Consider the following 13805-nt stretch of genomic DNA (forward strand, 5'->3'; position numbering starts at 1 on the left):
GAATCTAAAACCTCGAAATCCTGTAACCCATAATCTTGAAATCTAGAATTTCGTAATCTGTAATCCTAGAATTTAGGATCCTGACATCTAGAATTTTAGTATTCAGAAGCTTGGACTCTGGAAATCAAGAATCTCTGAACTTAGAATCTCGGAATTTAGAATTTTTAATCTAGAATCTTGGAATTTATAATCTAGAGAGAATATTGGGATCTAGGCTCTAACATCTTGAAATCTAGAATCTTATTGGAAATCAGAATCTTGGGGTCCAAAGTCTTGGAATCTAGAAGTTGGACTCTCGGAATATAGAACCTCGAAACTAGAATCCCGTAATATAGAATATCGGAATTTAAAACCCCAGACTCCTGTAATCCATAATCTTGGAATCTAGCATTTCGTAATCTAGAATCTTAGAATCTGGGATTCCTTAATCTAGAATCTTGATATTTAGAAGCATGGAATTTCGAAACTAAAACGTAGAACTGAAAATGAATTTAGAATTATGGATAATAGAATTCAAGAATTTGAGACTTTCTAGAATTTTGGCATCTGGAATCTTGGGATGTAAAATCTTGGAATCTGTAATCGAAAATATTGGGTTCCAGAATCTAAAATCTTGAAATCTAGAATCTTGTAATATCGGATCTAAAACCTCGGAATTCTGTAATCTATAATCTTGGAATTTCAGAACTAAAACGTAGAACTTGAAATGTGTAACACATTAAGAATTCAGGATCATAGAATTCAAGAATTTGAGACTTTCTAGAATCTTGGTATCTGGAATCTTGGTATTTAGAATCTTGAAATCTGGGAATCTAGAATCTCTGAACTTAGAATCTTGGAATTCAGAATCTTGTCTTCAGAAAATGTCTTGGGCATTAAGAATTTAGGTCATATATTTAAAGAATTTGAGAGTTTGTGTTTAAGATGCATTTTTTTTGGGTTAACGCATTTGACTGAAAATTCAATTTTTTATAAGCCTAAAATTGTGGATCTAATAATTCAGAATGGTAGCACTTAAGTCTTAGAATTTGGAATCTTGGATTTCAAAATCTTAGAACTCTTGGAATTCTAATTTTAGAATTTTTGTAAAAATTTAGACTTTACACTACTACCGATCTGACTTAATTTACCTAACAGAATTCACGTGATCTAAACTAACCTGACTTGACTTAGGCTGAACTTTTCTGACCTGACTAAACTGAACCCAATCAAATTAAGTCAATGAAATTCAAAAGCGAAAGTTAATTAATTATTGGTTATAAATGACTGTAGAAAAAGTTAAATTTAGCCCCACCCACCTACCCATTCTCTTTTTTTTTGTTTTCTGTAATAAGAAGTAAATCTTATAACAAAAAAGTTACAATTGCTGTTTTTCTACTTCTTTATAGCATAAGTTCTATTGGTTCCCACTAATTTTCCATAGAAAAATTAACTACCACCCACCCACCCCGCCTCATTTGACTGCTTAATTTTGTTACACCTAACACAAATAACTTTTGTCGTTTGAATGAGATAAGGGCGGGTGGGTGGGGCTAGTACGTGCTACGATAAGACTGATTTTGGCAAATTACATACCCTATAAAAATAAAGAGTGGGTGGGCGGGGCTAGTACTTGCTAAGATAAGAATGATTTTGGCAAATAACATATCCTCTGAGAAAATATAGAATCATTTGTGTTATCAGAGATCTAAAACTCTTCTAAAATTCCAGTTAAAAGCCAAACACTCGTATTAAAAAATGTACAATATCAATGTTCAGGTACACGTATTTGTAAAAATTCTAGAAACCCCCGATGTTATCTGGCCTTGTATCCCGTTCCCTAAACGCCAATAAAACGCTTTTTCATTACGCCGCACAATACGCACTCGAAATTTATGTTTGCTCCATAGGGGCGTACTCTGGTTTCGGGCCGGTCTCATTACACATACACGGAATTAGAACAAAACGACCCTCGTGCAGGGTCCTCGGACTCGAACTGGACAAGTCACAACAGTATCGATTTCGCCATAGTTTGTTCCATCAACATTTTTTCCACAGCCAGCCCCTTACATGTCGCTAATTTTGTAAAGCTCCCACCCCTGTCGCCTCTATGGCAATCGTTACCGTTCGTGAGAAAGTGATTGGTTTCAAAATATTCATACCTTTTTGTAAGTATTGTGTTATTTAAAATTAGATCACGTATTGTTAGCGCGCGAGGGTAAGAAGGTTAGGTCAGGTTAGCTTAGACGAGTCCTATCACCTGGTATTCTGTCGTATAACCCTCTTTCTTACGGAAGTCGCCATAAGGGCTCTTATTCCTTGAACGAGGACCGGAGGCTGCTGCACTATTGAAAAAAATACCCGAGAACAGTTGCAAAAACTGCACTCTTTTATTCCTTCCTTGCTCTTGCGGAACTGTCAAGATTTCCGTTATGGAGAGGATGGGATGGGGCTTACTCACACCCGACACGAAATTTCTTCATTATACTAACTTATCAATTAATTAATTTTTTTGTGACCAAGTGCGCACTTAAAGTCGTTAATTTAAACCAACTTACCGTAACAACAGGAAAATTTAGCAAAAGTTCCAAAAGTGCTTAGGGAGGCATCCGCCAAATTTCATGGTGCTTAAGGCACGTGTTTCTAACGTCTTCCACATGTTACAAATTTAAATTTACATATCTGAGACCCCTATCGAAATTGTCTTCGACGTTTTCGGCCCTCTAATAAATATTTATTTAAGTGTTTTACTGTTGTCGCACTCAACAGAACATTGAGTTAGTGTTAGAGGGTGCGACTATTTTTTTTTTAACTAATCGATTCTGCATAACGAGTTTCGACATGTTTCAACTCTATCCGTCAATAATAATTCAACGGGAATGGTACCATATGGCATGGGCAGCTACCATTACATCGAGATATCGCCGATTTAACTTCTATATGTAAATTTGTATCACGAAACGTTAAGTGCCATATGCCACAGGAATATTAATTGTACCGAAAACCGTACAGTGCATTTTAAACGTGCATGTAGATCGCTTATCTATAAAACGCATAATCCACCGGATTTATCCAGATTTTGGCTCTAATTTTAAATAAAAAAAATCTCCAACAGAATTTTTTTTCACTGTTGTAGATAATGTTATTATAGGACGAAGTTCCGGGGTGGGCATTTTAAATATTTGACTAGACAAATTAATCTCTTAAAGTCTCTATAATTTACTAACAGGTGTTGAATAGAACACGAATCACCTGTCTGAGTTAAAAATTCATTAATGTCGGGGTTGTGCTATTGAAATAAATGAGGAATAACAGTACAAATGGACGTTTTAGCAGCCGGTTACACTTCTGTGCTGTTGACTTGATTTAATGAGGGACGTTTGGAAATTTCACCCCTTTTGTATAATTTGTAAAATGTGAATAATATGGGAGTAAATGCATTTAAATGGGAGTGAATGGGCCAGCAGGTGGCTAGGAAGTGGATTTAAGGACAGCTGCGCTAAATCTAACATCAAACACCCACGGTCGGGGCAATTATATTAACTACCAGAATATTATTTGGGGTTTTTTAGCTAAAATAATTGTGTAATTTTTTTATTGGAGCGAAATTTGTCTGATTGTCGACCGACAATGGAATAATGTCGTCTGCAAATTTTGCAGAAGTAAATGTTAGTTAAATTTTGTAAAAACATTCTTCACTTGTAGTCTATGCATCCGTGTTGAATTTTTTTTTTTCTCAATTTATCAAATTTTCGATTCTTCGATTTTATTAAATTTTTGATGTCGCAATTTTCGGATATTTCAGTTTTATGATTGTTTAATTTTTTGATTCTTGTGTTTTCGAGTCTTTATTTTTTGTTTCACTTTTTCGATTTTTCAGATTCTTGATTGTTCAGTTTTTCATTGTTCGATGTTTTCGTTCCAGTTTCTCGTTCTCTTAAATTCTCAATTTTTTCACTTTAAATTTCTTAATTTTTCGATTTCTATTTATGGGATTTCTGTATTTTTCTGTTTTTGGACTTTTTTTATTTTAGATTTGACCATTTAAAATTTTTCAATCTTCCAATTTCTGTCTTCTGATTTTTCTACTTCTTGGTTTTACAATTTTCCTGTTTTTTATTTTCTCGATTATTATCGGTTTTTCAGTTCTTCGATTTTTCATTTTTTCGAATTATTAAATTTTAGACTGTTCAATTTCCAGATTTTTCCAATTTTCGATGTATAATTTTTCTTTTTAAGTATTCAATTTTTCAATTTTTTATTTTTCGACTTAGAGGTATCTGATTTCTGGATTGTCGGACCTCTCGACTTTTCGATTTCGTGATTCCTAGATCTTTTCATGTTTTGATTACCAGTTATAATTTTTAAATTTTTTGATTTCTAGGTTTTTCGATTTTCCAATTTTTCGATATTTTAGATTTTTCGGTTTACGATTTTAATTTTTTTGTGTTTAAATTTCTCGATTTTTCGAATATTCGATTTCTGGATTTCTCGATGTTTCAGCATTTCAGTTTTGGAAACTTAACTCCTGGATTTTACAAATTTTCGATTCTTCACTTTCTCAGTTTCTCAAAATTTCGATTTCTTAATTTTTAAAATTTTCGATTTCTTGATTTTTGGATTTTTCAGTTCTTCGATTTTACAATTCATCCAACTTTTAAATTTTAGATTTTTCGCTTTTTTGATTTATCAATCTATGAATTTTTCGAACTTTCAGTTTTAGGATTTTTTAGTTTTTCAATTTTTATTTTTTCGAATTTTAGGTTTTTCTTTCCATTTTAAATTTTTCAGTGTTTTGATTTCTGTATCTTCAGATTTTTCTACTTCCCTGTTTAACATTTTCCGGTTTTTTAATTTTTCGATTCTTAAAATTTTTGATTTTCTTACTTTTAAATTTTTTGGTTTAATTTTCGGATTTTTTAGTTCTTCGATTTTTCAATTTTTCAAATTTTCGGATTTTTCAATTTTTTTAAGTTCTTTGATGTTTTGGTTTCTCGATCTTTTGTTTTTTCGACTTTTCGGTTTTGGATTTTCCGGTTTTTCAAAATTTCGACTTTTAAAATCTTTAATTTTTACTTCTTCGCTTGTCGTCTACACATCCGTGTTGAATTTTTGTCCTGTTTTCAATTTTCTTCAATTTCTCAATTTTTGAAATTTTCGATCTCTTGATTTTTTTTAATTTTTGATGTCACAATTTTCGGATATTTCAGTTTTTTGTTTAATTTTTTGATTCTTATGTTTTCAAGTCTTAATTATTTAGATTTTTAATTTATTAATATTACACGTTTCTAAATTTTCGATTTTTCCATTTCTCATTTCGCGATTTCTCGATTTTTCAGTTTTTCAGTTCTCTAATTTTTCACTTTTTCGATTTTTCGGATTCTTAATTTTTCAATTCTTCGATGTTCGTTGTTTTCATTCCAATTTCTCGATCTTTTAATTACTCAATTTTTTCACTTTAAATTTCTCATTTCTTCGATTTTTCAATTTTTCATTTTTTTATATTTTCGATGTCATGATTTCTCCATGTCTGAATTTTTTTGGACTTTTTTTAATTTAGATTTGACCATTTAAAATGTTTCAATCTTTCGATTTCTCTACCTTCAGATTTTTCTACTTCTTGGTTTTACAATTTTTCTGATTTTTCAATTTTTTGGTTATTTAATTTTTTATTTTCTCGATTATTACTGATTTTTCAGATCTTCGAATTTTCAATTTTTCGAATTTTTCAGTTTTAGACTTCAAAATTTTGATGTTTCGGCTTCCTACATCTACATTTTGACCTTTCGATTATTCAACTGTTTAATTTCCAGATTTTTCAAATTTTCGATGTATATTTTTTAATTTTTCGACTGTAAGGTATCGGATTTCTGCATTTTCGGACCTCTCAGTCAAAAGTCTTTGTATTTCTTAATTTTTAAAATGTTTGATTTCTCGATTTTTGGATATTTCAGTTTTACAGTTATTTATTTTTTTGACTTTTCAGTTTTCGATTCTTCAATTTTCGATTTTTCAAGTTTTTGATTTTTCAGTTTTTCGATTTTAGATTTTTTCATTTTAAATATTTTAATTTCTGGACTTTTCAGTTCTTCGATTTTTCAATTCTTCCAACTTTTAAATTTTAGATATATTGGTCTTCGATTCATCAATTTATGAATTTTTTGAACTTTCAGCTTTAGGATTTTTCAGTTTTTCAATTTTTAAAATTTTGAAATTTTAGGTTTTCCATTTAAAATTTTTCATGTCTGTATTTTCAGATTTTTCGAGTTCTCGGTTTTACATTTTCTAGTTTTTCAATTATCGATTCTTAAAATGTTTTGCTGCTTTTCAATAGTTTGGTTTAATTTTTCGATTTCTCGATTTTTGGACTCCTCAGTTCTCCGATTTTTCAATTTTTTAAATTTGCGGAATTTGCGGTTTCTTGTGTTTTTTCGACTTTTCGGTTTTGGATTTTCCGGTTTTTCAAAATTTCGATTTTTAAATTCTTTGTTGTTTCAATGTTTCAATTTTTCGGTTTTTCGATTTGTCAATTTTTCGTTTTCAGAGCTTTTCAATTTTTGCATTATTGAAATTTTTACACTTTTCCATTTAAAATTTCTCAATGTTTTGATTTCTGCATCTTCAGATTATTCTACTTCTCGGTTTAACATTTTCCGGTTTTTCAAATCTTCGATCTTGAAAATTTTTTGATTTCATATTTTTCAATTTTTTGGTTTAATTTTTCGATTTCTCAATTTTTTATTTTTCAGTTCTTCGATTTTTCAGTTATTCAAATTTTCAGATTTTTTAATTCCTTCAGATTTATTGATGTTTTGGTTTTTGATGTTTGTTTTTTCGACTTCTCGGTTTTGGATTTTCCTGTTCTTCAAAATTTCGATTTCTAAAATCTTTAATTTTTCATGTTTTCGGTGTTTCGATATGTCAATTTTCGGATTTTTAAAATTTTCGATTTCTCGTTTTGAGTTTTTCAATTTTTGAATTTTTAAATTTTTCCATTTTTCCATTTAAAATTTCTCAATGTTTTGATTTCTGCATCTTCAGATTATTCTACTTCTCGGTTTAACATTTTCCGGTTTTTCAATTCTTCAATTTTGAAAATTTTTGATTTTCACATTTTTCAAATTTTCGGATTGTTAAATTTTTTCAGGTTTTTGATGTTTTGGTTTCTTGATCTTTGTTTTTTCGACTTTTCGGTTTTGGATTTTCCGGTTTTTCAAAATTTCGATTTTTAAAAGAGTTCATTTTTCAATTTTTCGAAATTTTGATTTTTCAATTTTCCGATTTTTTAAATTTTAGATTTTTCGATTTTTCAATTTTTCGTTTTCTTGGTTTTTTAAATTTTACGATTTTTGACATCTAGTCTTTCGATTTTTTTTTCTTGGGTTCTTGGGTTCAAATTTTCCGGTTTTTCAGTTTTTTGATTTTTCTTCGATTTTTAATTTTTGATTTCTCGATTTCCCAGTTTTTTAAATTCTCAAATTGTTAAATTTTAGATTTCTCTATGATTCTTAATGTTTCGATTATTCACTTTTTCAGTTTTTCGATATTTTAATTTTTCAATTTGTCGATTTTTGGATTTTTTAGTTCTTCTTTGTTTTTCAATATTTTTCAGCTTTTTGGTGTTTCTATTTCTCGATCTTTCCAATTTGGACTTCTTGGTCTTAAATTTTCCATTTTTTCAATTTTTCGATTTTTAAAATTTCCGATGTTTCAATTTTTCGTTTATAGAGATTTCGACTTTTCGATTAATCAACTGTTCAATTTTCAGATTGTTCAATTTTTCAATTTATAATTTTTCGACTTCTCGATTTTTCCATTTCTTCATTTTTCGAACTTTTCATCTTCCTATTTTTCGAAGTTTTGATTTTTTAATTTCCCGATTTCTCTTTTTTATTTTTCCGCTTTTGGATTTTTTAATTTTACATTTTTGGATTTCTCGATTTTACGATTTTTTGATGTTTCGATTTCCAGAATTTTAAATTTATTAATAAGTACTTATTTCAATTATTGCAATTTTCGATTTCCCGATTTTTCAAATTTTCAATTTGTTAATTTTTTTATTTTTCTATGTTAAATTTATCAATTTTTCAACGTTTCGATTATAAACGTTTTCAGTTTTTCCTTATTTTAATTTCTCGATTTTTGTAATTTTCAGTTCTTTTTTGGTTTTGAATTCTTCGAATTTTTAAATTTAAAGTTTTCAATTTCTCAATCTTTCGATTTTTCGATTTTTCGTCATATATTTGATATTGTGGGCATTTGTAGAAGTGGGATTTATTGAACTTGTACTTCAGGAGCGAGGAAAATTCTGTGGAAATACCTTTCGACCAATTTTTTATTTACAAAAAGAGCCATCCAGTAAACTTGTGTGTTTTTGCCACAAAATGTCCACATTTAGGGGTTATTTATTCACCGATGTGATCAAAGTTCCACGCTCCGAGACGCTTTCCTTTTATAGCATCAGCCATATCAGTTATCTACCGAAATAGTGACTGTGATGATATAGAATGGGGTCGTAAATATCACCGAAAGAAACCGCCGGCGATTTTATGTCCTTTATACGAGTGCTTTTATCGTTTTGTCTATTTGTGAGTCGATAGAAAACCACGTCTAAACAAAAAACCTCCGTTTGAAAATTTTTAATCTTCACTTAGTAAGTAACGAAATCTTTTTTATATTCCAGACCCCAACCATGTTGAAGTGGACTGTAATGGCGCGTCGCGACGCCGCCACCCCGCGCCGCTCGACGGCCGACCCCGCAACCACTCCCAAGCCCGCCAAACCCAAGCGCCGCCACTCCAGCGGCCACCGGCGCTCCGGCGGCCGTCGCCCCAGCCGCCTCAGCCTCGACCTGGCCATCGACAAGGAGAACCAGTTCACCTCCACCCCCATCAAGTCCTTCGAGCACCAGTTCGACGCTTTACGCGATGTGAGCAACCTCACCCCCCAGGACTCCGCCAACCGGCGCGTCCTCTCGGCCAAGAAGTGCCGCCGCAGCGCCTCCCCCTCCTCCCACAGGAAGCACAAGAAGAAGAAGCTGTGCCTGGACCCGGCGCACAAGGACCTGGGGGAGGAGCGCAACTTCTTTACGCCGTTCGAGAGCGTGGACTCCCATATCGGGGGGGTGCTGGTGGAGGGCGCCCATGGTGCCGTCAAACGAAGGGTGGAGGAGATGTACGGAGCGACGTTACCCACGTTCGCCATGGAGTACTCCCCGTGCGAGTGGAAGGGGTTGAGTCCCGTGGGGTACTTAGGGTTGGACCAGGAGGGGTTGTGCCCGCGCAAGAAAGCAAAAATAGAGCACGTAGGGGAGTTCCTCCACAAGATTAACACTGTGGAGGACGAAAAGCTGGAGGTCAAAGTGTCCCCTCTAGTCAAAAAGTTGGTGGATTTGAGGTTCAGTCAGTTGGGTTATGACTCCAAAGGTAACAATTCTTCACTCATCAATGACCTATCTCTAGACCAAATCGTGGACGCCATCCTCAACTCCTCCATCGAGAGCACGAAAGAATCCAAGTCGCAAACCCAAGAAGACAATCTGACTACTCAGAACGAACGCCACACTTCATTCGACTCGGGGTTCAAATCCACCACTGACTACTCCCACCACCTCGAAGGCAACTTCCAGTGTAAATGTAAAAAAACCTCCACCCCCAATCTCGTCCTCCCTGACAAGACCATCATCAACATCGACGAGACCTTCAACGAGCGTTGTGTCGACGACGCCATAAAACCACGAAAAAGAGCGTCTTCTGCCTCCCGAGATCCCGATAATAACCCCAAAAGAGTCAATTTGGAGGACGATATAAACTTCACCCTGAAGCGGCAGCGCTGTATTCGGCGTAGGAGGACCGACGATGAAAGGAAAACGAGTTCTTCTAGGGGCAAGATTACGCGGAAAACGGATTTGTTTGACGATTCGTTTGATTCGTCCAATATTGTGGAGGATAATGGGAGTACGCCGCTGAAAGTGGCGTCGTTGAATGAGACTTTTACGTTGACGCCTGTGGAGAATAACCGGAGGTTTCGGAGGTGTTTGTTGTTCGAGTCGCCCACGTCGTTGTCGGAGAGCGCGTCGACGGCCAATGGGAGTCTGCGGGAGGTGCGGGGGTGCATGGATTTGAATATACGCTGCGAAAACGATGACCTGTATGTTAATGGTGAGTGTACGATGGGGAGATTGGGGATTGTCTTGCTGTTATGGCAGCTTTCCAAATATTGTTCGAGGGTGATTTGCGTGCTTGGGGGTAGTTCATATTCGGGTTTATTTTAGAATAATCATTATTTACGAAAATAAACACAACGTTTTTTGTTCCCGAGCGTAAGCTATTGTTATTTAAATTTTATAACAAAAAATCAAAATTATGTAACATTTTCCAGGTTAACTTTGAAATTGCAATAGCGGATGCTTTGAAATCTTGCAAGCGTTTTATGGTCAGCGTATTGAAATTTTTTAATCAAAATTTATTCGTTTATTACCCCCCATTTTCGACTTCTCTATCTTCCGATATTTCAGTTTTACGATTTTTCACTTTAGTTTTTTAAAATTTAAGTTTTTGACATTTTCAAGTTTTAGATTTTTCGATTAATCGATTTTTTGATTTTTTACTTTTTGATTTCCCTATTTTTCGACTTACCCACTTTTACATTTTAGAATTGTTTGATATTTGAATTTTCCAATTTCTCGAATTCTCGATTTATCCATTTTCAAGTTTTCAAATCTTCAATTTTTCTAATTTTCAATTTTTCTATTTTTCAAACGTTTGGTTTTCCAATTTTTCGATTTTTCAAGTTTTCAGTTTCTCAATTTTCCTGTTTTCGATTTATTGATTGATCAATTCGATGTTTGAGTTTTGGCATTTTTCAACTTTTCGGTTCTTTCATTTTTTGGTATTTTAATTTTTGGATTTCTTAAATTCTAGATATCTCGTTTTTTTCATTTTTCAATTTTTCGTTTTTAAATGTTATATTTTTCAATTTTTCCATTTCTCGATTATCCAATTTTTCGATTTCTCATTTTTGGGATTTTTCAGTTTTTCGATTCTTCGGTTTTTTCGATTTTTTCAAATTTTAGATTTCTCGATTTTTTATTTTCGATTTTTTCATTGTCCGATATTTCAGTTTTACGATTTTTCAATTTTTAGATCTTTCAAATTTCCGATTCTTCAGTTTTTCGATTTTTAAATTTTTTGCATTTTTCAGTATTTCAGTGTTTGGTATTTCGATATTTTCGATTTTCCCATTTCTAGATTTTCAATTCTTCAAGTTTTGATTTTTCGGTTTTTCGATTTTTAGATTTTCAAATTTTCGGTTTTTTGGTTTTTTTGAATATTTCGTTTTATCTACATTTTGATTCTTGGATTTTTCGATTTTCAATTTTTCGATATTTCAATTTTTGATATTTCTAAATTTTCGGTTTTTCAATTAATGGATTTTTTGATTTTTTGATGTTTTCGACTTTTCTTTTTCTCGATTTTTTGACATTTAGATTTTTCGATATTTTGTTTTATCCCTTTCTCGATTTTTCGATTTTTCAGTGTTTCGGTTTATCGAAATATCATTTTTAATTTTCAGATTTTCAATTTTTCGAGTTTTCAGTTTTTTGAATATTTAATTGATCAATTTTTCGCTATGCGAATTTTCAAATTCTATAATTTCTATTCTTCATTTTTTCAATTCTTGCATTTTTCGACGTTTCGCTTTTAGAATTTTCGATTTTTCGACTTTCGATGTTTTCAACTTGTTTCTTTTTCGATTTTCCTATTTTTATACTTACGACTTTTCGATATTTCGAATTTTCGATTTTTCCAATTTTCACTTTTCGAAATTTCGAATTTTTTATTTTTGAAATTTCAATTTCAATATTTCGATTTTTCAAATTTTCGATTTCCCATTTTTTTTACAATTTTAGATTTCTCGTATTTTCGATTTTTCAGTTTATCGATTCTTTAATTTTTCGATTTTTCATTTTTTATTTTTAATTTTTCAATTCCTCAATTTTTCTAATTTTCATATTTCAATTTTTCAAATATATGATTATTTTCTATGTATTTTTCGATATTTCGAATTTTAGATTTTTCAAATTTTCAGTTTTCGAAATTTCTAATTAATTATCAGTGTTCGAAATTTCTAGTTTTTCATTTTTCGACTTTTCGCTTTTAGAATTTTCAATTTTTCGACTTTCGAGATTTCGTTTTATCTACATTTTTTTTTCTTGGTTGGGTGTTTCGATTTTTTAAAATCTCGAGTTTTTGATTTTTCGGTTTTTCGATTATTAGAATTTCAAATTTTCGGTTTTTTGGCTTTCTGGATTACTTGATTCATCGAATTTTCGATTTTAGACTTTCGAATTTTCGGTTTTTCAAATTTCGAAATTTCAAATTGGAATATTCGAAATATCAGATTTTCAATTTTTCGACTTTTCGCTTTTAGAATTTTGAATTTTTCGACTTTTGATGTTTCGTTTTATTTAGTTTTCGATTTTCAATTTTTTAATTTTAAATTTTTTGGCTTTGTTTTCTCGGATTTAAGTTTCTTCGAACATTTAATTTATCGAATTTTCAATTTTTCGACTTTTCGCTTTTAGAATTTTCGATTTTTTGGGTTTTTCAATTCTTCATAATCTCGATTTTCTAATTTTTAATTTTTCGTTTTTTCGATTTATAGATTTCCAAATTTTCGATTTTTCTACTTTCGAATTTTTGGATTTTCAAATTTTCAGTTTTCAAAACTCGAATTTTTAATTTCCGAAATTTCTAATTTATATATATCAATTTTTCAATTTTTCGTCATTTCGCTTTTAGAATTATCGATTTTTTGACTTTCGATAATTCGTTTCATCTAAATTTTGATTCTTGGGTTTTTCGATTTTCGATTTTTAAATTTTCAAATTTTCGGCTTTTTGGTTTCTCGGATTTTGTTTTTTTCGAACGTTTGAATCATCCAATTTTCGATTCTTCGGCTTTAGAATTTTCAAATTTTCAGTTTTCGAAATTTCGAGTTTTTGATTTCCCTTAATTTCTAATTTTCAATATTCGAAATTTCCAATTTTCCATTTTTCGACTTTTTGCTTTTAAGAATTTTCGATTTATCAACTTTCAATACTTCGCTTTATCTACATTCTTATTGTTAGGTTTTTCGGTTTTTTAAAATCTCGATTTTCGAATTTTTGATTTTCCGGTTTTTCAATTTTTAAAATTTCAAGTTTTCGGTTTTTTGGCTTTTTTGAATACTTGATTTATCAAATTTTCGATTTTTAGACTTTCGAATTTTCGATTTTTCAAATTTTCAGTTTTCAAAATTTCGAGTTTTTAATTTTCGAAATATCAGATGTTCAATTTTTCGATTTTTTGACTTTCGATGATTTTAGTTTTTTAATTTTCAAATTTTTGGCTCTTTGTCGGATTTAAGTTTCTTCGAACATTTAATTCATCGAATTTTCAATTTTTCGCTTTTAGAATTTTCGAATTTGCCATTTTTCGATATTTCACTTTTAGAATTTTTGACTTTTTGACTTTCGATATTTCGTTTTATCTACAATTTGATTCTTGGGTTTTTCAATTCATAAAAATATCGATTTTCGAATTTTTGATTTTTCGGTTTTTCGATTTTCGATTTATAGATTTTCAAATTTTCTATTTTTTTACTTTCGAATTTTTGGGTTTTCAAATTTTCAGTTTTCAAAATTTCTAATTTTTTATTTTCAAAATTTCTAATTTTGTTTGGAATTTTCAATTATTCGACTTTTCGCTTTTAGAATTATCGATTTTGTTTTTCGAGTTTCAATGATTCGTTTGATCTAAATTTTGACTTTTGGGTTTTTAAAT

The 13805-nt window shown here is 31.2% G+C and overlaps 1 protein-coding gene across 1 annotated transcript in view; it reads left to right on the plus strand.

The window, feature by feature from the left end:
* Psgef (Protostome-specific GEF) overlaps positions 1 to 13805 on the plus strand; it is a 149595-nt gene that overhangs the window by 21953 nt on the left and 113837 nt on the right. Inside the window, exon 3 of the mRNA XM_064055984.1 lies at positions 8663 to 10139. Within this exon, the coding sequence (XP_063912054.1) occupies positions 8663 to 10139 (1477 nt within the window). The remainder of the gene's footprint in view (positions 1 to 8662; positions 10140 to 13805) is intronic.

This window comes from Zophobas morio, unplaced genomic scaffold (assembly GCF_036711695.1).
Source record: "Zophobas morio isolate AGI-343-1 ecotype UQ-CSIRO unplaced genomic scaffold, CSIRO_AGI_Zmor_V1 ptg000014l, whole genome shotgun sequence".
Taxonomy (NCBI): domain Eukaryota; kingdom Metazoa; phylum Arthropoda; class Insecta; order Coleoptera; family Tenebrionidae; genus Zophobas; species Zophobas morio.